The sequence below is a fragment of the Pseudorasbora parva genome, chromosome 10 (genome assembly GCF_024679245.1).
Source record: "Pseudorasbora parva isolate DD20220531a chromosome 10, ASM2467924v1, whole genome shotgun sequence".
Classification (NCBI taxonomy): domain Eukaryota; kingdom Metazoa; phylum Chordata; class Actinopteri; order Cypriniformes; family Gobionidae; genus Pseudorasbora; species Pseudorasbora parva.
In genome coordinates this window covers 1,155,417-1,165,416 of record NC_090181.1, presented here as the reverse complement: position 1 = coordinate 1,165,416, position 10,000 = coordinate 1,155,417, and the positions used below count along the sequence as shown (strand labels likewise).

The 10,000-nt window shown below is 45.8% G+C and overlaps 1 protein-coding gene across 5 annotated transcripts in view; it reads left to right on the top strand.

Annotated features, from left to right (window-relative positions):
• The window catches only part of LOC137090868 (ryanodine receptor 3), a 294,990-nt gene that overhangs the window by 214,011 nt on the left and 70,979 nt on the right, over positions 1-10,000 (top strand). For 3 of the 5 annotated variants that reach the window (XM_067454843.1, XM_067454842.1, XM_067454840.1), the window contains exons 68-70: positions 1,256-1,496; positions 2,342-2,429; positions 2,517-2,609. In XM_067454843.1, coding sequence (XP_067310944.1) covers positions 1,256-1,496; positions 2,342-2,429; positions 2,517-2,609 — 422 coding nt within the window. Of the gene's footprint in view, positions 1-1,255; positions 1,497-2,341; positions 2,430-2,516; positions 2,610-4,377; positions 4,393-10,000 lie in introns of all 5 variants that reach the window. The other 2 variants (XM_067454841.1, XM_067454839.1) reach the window with 1 other exon arrangement.

The window sequence follows — 10,000 nt, the reverse complement described above, 5'->3', positions numbered from 1 at the left end:
AGCGCCTCCATGCTCGCAAAACACACTTTTTAAACAGGAAATAACGGGATTTTACCGTACATTTTTACAGCGGGTCTATTCGAAAGGGAATAGTATTATCCACAATAATTTATCCAAACCTTTTTACAGAAGGTAAAAGTCTCGGTAATCTTTACCGACATTGTCCGTGATGATTACCGAGATGGCAGATGGCTAAAACCACAGAGAACTTCTGGTAATAATTACTTTACCCCCACGTCCCCATCTTAAACTGATCCCGAATAGGGCTATAGACTGGGAAAAAATATGGAAGTAGTGTCCGTGACCCGTAGCATCCAGAGTCGCCATCTTCACTCTCGGATAACAGAAAATGGGCAAAGAGGCGGGACGTGGGCGGAGCTTAGGTGACTTGATGATAAACAGACAGCAGTCAGTATCTGTCTGTCTGTCATTAATTCCATCCATCCATCCATCCATCCATCCATCCATCCATCAAAACTACTAACTAAAACTTAAACTATTAAACTGTAAGTCTATTTTTTACTACTTATATTAGATCCCGGATAACAGAAAATGGGCAAAGAGGCGGGATGTGGGCGGAGCTTAGGTGATATGATGACTAACAGACAGCGAATAAGTGGCTAATCCACATGTCAATCAAAGTGGCCACAACTTTAAGGCTTTTTATAATGTAAAAAGTCAATGTCATGACAGTCGTCATGAAGGTCAAAATTAGCCGTATGGACCAAAACCACAATCTGTCTCAGACTGTAAACATGTGTTTTTCTGCTGTAAAGTTGGGCATTTTAACATGAGGCTCAATGAGATTCTGCTCCTTCTGGAGCCGTATTAATATTTTCCTGTAAATCTCCCGTATTTTAACATGACTATGTCTATGGCCTACAGTACTGTAGTGTGTAAGGTTAGATGACGAGTGACAACGTGAGGAAAAAACAAAAAACAAAACAGAGATGGATGATGGACGGAATGATAGACACGGAAGGCACTCCTGCCAAAAAACCCAAACCCTTGTGTAAATACCGTGATCGATGGCACAGTGAATGCAATTTTCTGAAGAGGAGCAGGTGGGGGACAGTCAGTCTCTGTGTCTGTGTGTGTGTGTGTGTGTGTGTGTGTGTGTGTGTGTGTGATGGGTAGGTTTAGAGCCAGTGTAAGGGATAGAAAATACGGTTTGTACAGTATAAAAACCATTACGCCTATGGAGAGTCCCTGTAAACCACATAGACCAACATGTGTGTGTGTGTGTGTGTGGCAGTGTACGCTCAGCCCATCATCAGTAAGGCGCGGGCCGACCTGCTGAAGACTCACTTCCTGCCCACGCTGGAGAAGCTGAAGAAGAAGACGGTGAAGGTGGTTTTGGAGGAGGAGCTTCTGAAGGCCGACAGCAAGGGCGACACCCAGGAGGCGGAGCTTCTGATTCTGGATGAGTTCGCGGTTCTGTGCCGCGATCTTTACGCCTTTTACCCCATGCTCATCCGCTACGTGGACAACAACAGGTGAGATAGTGTGTGTGTGTGATGGGTAGGTTTAGGGGCAGTGTAAGGGGATAGAAATACGGTTTGTACAGTATAAAAACCAGTACGCCTATGGAATGTCCCCATAAGTCACAAAAACAAACATGTGTGTGTGTGTGTGTGTGTAACCTTGAGCTCTTTAGTGCCTCCGCTGGCCGCCCACTGATGACATCACATAAATCACCTGACCAACGCTCTCCCCAACCCCTTTGTACGGTGGCCCAGTAGTGCACAACACAACAAAATTTTAAAAAGCAAACATAAAGGGGTTAGTTCCCCCATAAATGTAACTTCTGTGATTAATTCCTCCTGTGGTTGGCCAGCCGTCAGACCTCCGCTCATCTTCACACACAGATGAAGATATTAGTGTTGAAATCCGATGGCTCAGAAAGGCCTTCATTGACACCAATGTCATTTCCTCTCTCAAGACCCATAAAGGCACTAAAGACGTCGTTACAAAGCCCATCTCACTACAGCGGCTCTACAATCATTGATGAAGAGGCCAGAATAGAGTTAGTGCGCAAAAAACACTAAATAACGACTTATATAGTGATGGCTGATTTCAGAACAAAGCTTCGAACCGTTATGAGTCAGTGAATCAATTAATGATTCGGATCGTGAGTCAAACTGCTGAAATCACGAGACTTTGGCGATCCGAATCATGAATCGATTCAGTGAATCATAGCAGTTCAAAGCTTTGTTTTGAAATCGGCCATCACTATATAAGTCGTTGTTTCGTTTTTTGTATTTTTTATTTTTCTGTGCATGTTTGTGGGTGCGTGCGTGCGTGCGTGCGTGTGTGTGTGTGTGTGTGCTGAATGGCTCAGGTCCCGCTGGCTGAAGGAGCCTGACGCCGACTCGAACGAGCTCTTCAAGATGGTGGCGGAGATCTTCATCCTGTGGTGTAAATCTCACGTAAGAGCAGCTCTTCTGTGAGTTATTGATCCTCAGAGTCACTCAGATGATAACTGATAACGTCTGTCTGTCTGTCTGTCTCTGCAGAACTTCAAGAGGGAGGAGCAGAACTTTGTTGTCCAGAATGAGATCAATAATCTCTCCTTCCTCACCGGCGACAGCAAAACCAAACTGGCCAAGGTACGAGCGAGAGCCTTCCCATGGGGCTTCAGGAGCTCAGCTGCAGTCACATGACACCGACTTGAATTAATGCCTTAAAGGGACAGTGTGTACGTTTTAGTGGCATCTAGTGGTGAGGTTGTGAACTGCACCCACTCTCCCTCCCTTTCGGAGCCCATAGAGAAACTACGGTAGCCCACACAGGACAAACATGAGAGAGAGAGTAGCTTACATACTGCACCTTTAACACTTTTATTCATCAATTAACTTTTTTTAATAAATGCTGTTCTCAAAGCAGAGAGTAGCAACCGCGCTGTAGAGAAGTTTGTCCCTTTAGGGCCACTGTAGAAACATGGCGGCACAAAATGGCGGCTTCACTGTAAGGTACCGCGGTGTGTAGACTCATTCTAAGATCATAAACACATAACGTTTTGTAAGGTCTTTATAATGAGTTATTGCATATCTGCCAATAGATCCTCTTAAATATTACACACTGCACCTTTAATAGTGTTTGTTTCATAATATTTCATCAGAATGGAAGAATTAGCTTAGAATACACGTTTCAGAAATCGACCAATTAATAAAATCAAGTGTCTTGCGTAAATAAAACAAAGAAACAGTACTGTAAGAGATCTTTTTAAACAAACTAATACTTTTACACAGATGCATTAAATGTATCAAAAGTGACATTTATAATGTTACAGAAGATTCAAATAATAGCTCTTTTACAACCTTGTATTCATTATTTTTTTTAGTTTATATCAGAATAGTGAGATATAAACTTGCAACTGCAAGACTTAAAAAGTCAGTTAAATAATAAATAAGCGATTATAACCTGTCCGATGCCTAATCTGGTGTTGTTGAGTGCCATGTTTTACCGCCTAATATGATCCCGCTCACTGCAATGTGGACAAGTGTGTCATAGTATCATTATAACATCACTCTAACACACTCACATGTGTGTGAGATGATAAAAAAGCACTGCGTTACGCACACACACACACACACACACGTGCTGAAGAAGCGGAAGCCCTCGCAGCAGAATAAAAGCTCCGCCCACTCAAGAGTCAAGACACGCCTCTGTTCTAAAGAATTACATACTGTGCCTTTAACACTTTTATTCATCAATGAACTATTTCTAAAAAGTGCTGTTCTTTTGAACTTTCCTGAAAATGCTTGTTTCCGCCATGGAATAAAAAATAAATACATGTAATTGTGACTTTTATCTCACAATTCAGACTTTTTTTTAGTTTAAATTCAGCTTTGATCACTGGAATAAATCTCACTTTACTGTATATTCACATCGAGAACAGATGATCTACACTGGAGGAATATTACACTGTGTTTAAAGAATCGTACTGACCCCAACTCGACGACAGAAGTGAACGAGTGTCTCATGTTGACTTTAATGCGAGAAGGCAATCTCTCTCTCTATTAATCTCACACTTTTATCTGCACGTCCCCTCATGAACACACACTAATAACACACACTAATATCCTCGTGATTAAACGTCCCTCACTCCATCACTGTCAGATTTGTTTTCACAGGAGAACAAATGCCGCATCATAAACATAAGCATTGACCTTTGAATGCATGCGTTTATTAATGCAAAGCTATATTAACACGACGATAGCTTTCCTTTCAATCACTTTAATGACCACAATCATTAAATAACTCTCACAGGAAATGTCAAATATTACTGAAGTGTGTGAATTGGCATGTTTTGCTGTGTGTGAACTGTGCTTCTCTAACCGCTTGTGCTTGTCTTGTTTTCTCCTTCACACACAGTCATTCCTACCCAAGGTACAGTGAGCGAGCATGAGCTGAACCCGTCTGTCTCTGTCCCGTCAGATCCTCTTCACTGCCATCCATTTCAGACGGGGAGATTTATATTATATACTCTTTTAGTATTAATAATTTAGCTCAAGTTTCCAACCTGCTCTCATTGGCAAAATGTATCTGTGGCAACGTTTCAGAAAACCACAAAATACGGACCAATAGGTGCATATCACTGCAGTTTCAAGGTTAAATGGACACTAAAGGCAGTTAAACAGTATTCTTTATCGTTTTTTTTTTTTTTTAACCATAGTCCATGATTTGTAAACGAATACATTTTGGAGTTTGCGTCACTTAACCAGCTCCATATGTTCGTCTTTTCTGCCATATTAAAGGGGCGGTGAAACACTCAGCTTCAGTCAATCTCATGTCACTCTTGAGTACCTATAGAGTAGTATTGCATCCTTCATATCTTCGAAAAGTCTTTAGTTTTATTATATTTATAAAAGAAATACGGGCTGTACCGAGTCTTTCCGGAAAAAACCGAGCGGCTGGAGGCGTATCGAGTGGGCGGAGCTAAAGAATGACGAGGCGTATCGAGTGGGCGGAGCTAAAGAATGACGAGGCGTATCGAGTGGGCGGAGCTAAAGAATGACGAGGCGTATCGAGTGGGCGGAGCTAAAGAATGACGAGGCGTATCGAGTGGGCAGAGCTAAAGAATGACGAGGCGTATCGAGTGGGCGGAGCTAAAGAATGACGAGGTGTATCGTGTGGGCAGAGCTAAAGAATGACGAGGCGTATCGAGTGGGCGGAGCTAAAGAATGACGAGGCGTATCGAGTGGGCAGAGCTAAAGAATGACGAGGCGTATCGTGTGGGCGGAGCTAAAGAATGACGAGGCGTATCGAGTGGGCGGAGCTAAAGAATGACGAGGCGTATCGAGTGGGCAGAGCTAAAGAATGACGAGGCGTATCGAGTGGGCAGAGCTAAAGAATGACGAGGCGTATCGAGTGGGCGGAGCTAAAGAATGACGAGGCGTATCGTGTGGGCGGAGCTAAAGAATGACGAGACGTATCGAGTGGGCAGAGCTAAAGAATGACGAGGCGTATCGAGTGGGCAGAGCTAAAGAATGACGAGGCGTATCGAGTGGGCAGAGCTAAAGAATGACGAGGCGTATCGTGTGGGCAGAGCTAAAGAATGACGAGGCGTATCGTGTGGGCAGAGCTAAAGAATGACGAGGCGTATCGAGTGGGCAGAGCTAAAGAATGACGAGGCGTATCGAGTGGGCAGAGCTAAAGAATGACGAGGCGTATCGAGTGGGCGGAGCTAAAGAATGACGAGGCGTATCGTGTGGGCGGAGCTAAAGAATGACGAGACGTATCGAGTGGGCAGAGCTAAAGAATGACGAGGCGTATCGAGTGGGCAGAGCTAAAGAATGACGAGACGTATCGAGTGGGCAGAGCTAAAGAATGACGAGGCGTATCGAGTGGGCAGAGCTAAAGAATGACGAGACGTATCGAGTGGGCAGAGCTAAAGAATGACGAGACGTATCGAGTGGGCAGAGCTAAAGAATGACGAGACGTATCGAGTGGGCAGAGCTAAAGAATGACGAGACGTATCGAGTGGGCAGAGCTAAAGAATGACGAGGCGTATCGTGTGGGCGGAGCTAAAGAATGACGAGGCGTATCGAGTGGGCAGAGCTAAAGAATGACGAGGCGTATCGAGTGGGCAGAGCTAAAGAATGACGAGGCGTATTGAGTGGGCGGAGCTAAAGAATGACGAGGCGTATCGAGTGGGCAGAGCTAAAGAATGACGAGGCGTATCGAGTGGGCAGAGCTAAAGAATGACGAGGCGTATCGTGTGGGCGGAGCTAAAGAATGACGAGGCGTATCGAGTGGGCGGAGCTAAAGAATGACGAGGCGTATCGTGTGGGCGGAGCTAAAGAATGACGAGGCGTATCGAGTGGGCGGAGCTAAAGAATGACGAGGCGTATCGAGTGGGCAGAGCTAAAGAATGACGAGGCGTATCGTGTGGGCGGAGCTAAAGAATGACGAGGCGTATCGAGTGGGCGGAGCTAAAGAATGACGAGGCGTATCGAGTGGGCAGAGCTAAAGAATGACGAGGCGTATCGAGTGGGCGGAGCTAAAGAATGACGAGGCGTATCGAGTGGGCGGAGCTAAAGAATGACGAGGCGTATCGAGTGGGCAGAGCTAAAGAATGACGAGGCGTATCGTGTGGGCAGAGCTAAAGAATGACGAGGCGTATCGAGTGGCCGGAGCTAAAGAATGACGAGGCGTATCGTGTGGGCGGAGCTAAAGAATGACGAGGCGTATTGAGTGGCCGGAGCTAAAGAATGACGAGGCGTATCGAGTGGGCAGAGCTAAAGAATGACGAGGCGTATCGAGTGGGCGGAGCTAAAGAATGACGAGGCGTATCGAGTGGGCGGAGCTAAAGAATGACGAGGCGTATCGAGTGGGCGGAGCTAAAGAATGACGAGCACACCCAAAGCGGTGACGTCCTCAAGCGTGGAGAAACCCATCGCTATCGACCCATGTATGCTATCGATCGGATTCAGCTAGTACGTGATCCAAAATCAGGCTGAAATAAACAGCAGGACGTCCGTCTCTGTGGTATGGACTGTATTTAGTGGCCTGTCAAAGTTTGTGTGTGTTTACTTGCAGTTTATGAGGACATGATTCGGTTTATGGACTATTATATGCGACTAACGTTAGACCTTAGCAAGCAAAACGGTTTTGCACGTCAGACTAGTGTAACGTTATACAGAGAACAGCAATGGAGTCCGTTAGCGCATTTGAATAAGTAATCACCTGAGTTTAGGAGATATTGCACTAAAAAGTGGGAATAATTGCACTTACAGGCATTTGCCTTGGGGGGGTGGGGGGGGGTGTTAACTGTTCAAGAGGGAAATGGCCTGTGGGAAGAAACTGTTCCTATGCCTAGATGTTCTAGTGGCCGGTGATCGGAGTCGCCGTCCTGACGGTAACAGTTCAAACAAGAGGTGTCCGGGGTGAGTGGAGTCTGTGATGATTTTACCCGCTCTCTTCCTCACTCTGGAAGAGTACAGGTCCTGGAGGGTTGGCAGGTGTGTGTGTGTGTGTGTGTGTGTGTGTGTGTGTGTGTGTGTCTGTGTGTGTGTGGAAGAGTACAGGTCCTGGAGGGTTGGCAGGTGGGCACCAATAATCCTCTCTGCAGTCCGGATGGTACGTTGCAGTCTCTTGATGTCTGATTTGGTAGCTGAACCAAACCAGACAGTGATGGAGGTGCATATAACCGACTCAATGACAGCTGAGTAGAACTGAATCAGCAGGTCCTGTGGCAGGTTGAACTTCCCAAAGCAGGACCGAACCTTTATCGCTGGGGCCGCTCCGTCAAAAACACACTTCTTTGGTATGATTTGGTGAAGTCCTGACAGCAGTGACCGTGGAGATCCACTTTGTGACGCGACTGAAGCGATGTTGTGAAGCTTCCCGTCATTTCTGCGTTCAAATCGGTTCAAATGCAGCGCTGCCTTCCCAGAATGCTGTACTGAAGCGTTGAAGTCGCTCGACGTCACCCATAGGAATAAAGTGGAGCGCGGCGCGTCATAAGTGTTCACAGACGACTGGATCTGCAGCTGAGAGTGTGTATGGGCGTGCATTTCCTCTCTCGCTCTAGTCACGCGCGCACCCTACCGGGAGAAGAGCCCGTACGGCCCATACAAGGACCTTCCGCTCTATTAACGTCAAGCCGACCCATACTCGACAAAAACTCTCAGAAACTTGTGAGAAACCGGAAGGAGTATTTTTGACACAGAAATACTCCATCAAACGTCCAACATTAGTTTTTGAAACTTTGTCTATGTTTAGGATGGGAATCCAAGTCTTTAACAGTGGAAAGCTCAGTGTGCAGGAAACAGCATTTCACCGCCCCTTTAATCTTCCTCGATAGCTCAGCTGCAGCAGATTTGTATTTGCGATGCTGAAAGCTCAGGAACAAATCCTGTGAAAAACGAGTCGTGATAAAAGACGAGTGGAAACACAAGCTAAAATGACACGGATACAATCTTATTTTTTGTCACATTTGCTGTTGTTAAGAGTATCGGTCGGTTTAGGGTTTAGTGTGGGTGTACGTTACAAAACTAATGTAACAAAACATGCCAGATTTATGCAGATCTGTTCCGGAAAAAGCTTTTAGCGCCACCCAGTGGACATTTAACTGTGAAAGTGTCGCGATATGCTCCTGTTGGTACGTATGTTGTGGTTTGAGACCAATGAGATGAGACCAGGCTGCAAGTTTCAGTCATTTTGTTTTATGCTTTATTATTAGTAAAGTTGTTTTTATTTTAGTTTTTAATTATTTCATCTTACAGTTATTTTGTGTCAAATAGTTGCCGAGGTATTTCTTATTATTTTATCGTTTCTGATTACTAAATAAAATGCTTACAGTAAATAGTGCGCTAAAATAGTGTAAAATATACTATTGACTATGTGACCTTATTTGTATAACCTAATTACTCACAAATCGCAAAAAAAATTATATATATGTATGTATCTTTATCAGGCATAACATTATTACTGAAGATTATCTCATCACCTGTTAGTGTGTGGGATATATTAGGCAGCAAGTGAACATTTAGTCCTCAGAGTTGATGTGTGTGAAGCAGGAGAAATGGGCAAGCGTAAGGATTTGAGCGAGTTTGGCCAGATTGTGACGGCTAGACGACTGGGTCAGAGCATCTCCAAAACTGCAGCTCTTGTGGGCTGTTCCCGGTCTGCAGTGGTCAGTATCTATCAAAAGTGCTCCAAGGAAGGACCAGTGGAGAACCGGCCACAGGGTCATGGGCGGCCAAGGCTCATTGATGACCGTGGGGAGCGAAGGCTGGCCCGTGGGGTCCGATCAAACAGACGAGCTACTGGAGCTCAAACTGCTCCAGAAGTTAATGCTGGTTCTGATAGAAAGCTGTCAGAATACACAGAGCAGCTCAGTTTGAGGCGTATGGACCAGTCAGGGTGACCTCTGACCCCTGACCCCGCCGAAAGCACCAACAGTGGCACGTGAGCGTCAGAACTGGACAACGGAGCAATGGAAGAAGGTGGCCTGGTCTGAGGAATCACGTGTTCTTCTACATCACGTGGATGGCCGGGTGTGTGTGTGTGTGGCTTACCTGGGGAACACATGGCCCCAGGATGCACTATGGGAAGAAGGCGAGCCGGCGGAGGCAGTGTGATGCTTTGGCCAATGTTCTGCTGGGAAACCTTGGGTCCTCCATCCATGTGGATGTTACTTTGACACGCTCCACCTACCTAAGCATTGCTGAGACCATGTTCAGCCTTTGATGGAAACGGTATTCTGGTGGCTGTGGCTCTTCCAGCAGGATAATGCTCCTGACACAAAGCACAAATGCTTCAGGAATGGTTTGAGGAGCACAACGACCAGTTTGAGGCGTCGACTCGGCCTCCAGATTCCCCAGATCTCAATCCAATCGAGCATCTGTGGGATGAGCTGAACAAACAAGACCGATCCACCTCGCAACTTACAGGACTTAAAGGATCTGCTGCTAACATCTTGCTGCCGGATACCACAGCGCACCTTCAGGGGTCTAGTGGAGTCCATGCCACGACGGGTCAGCAAAAGAGT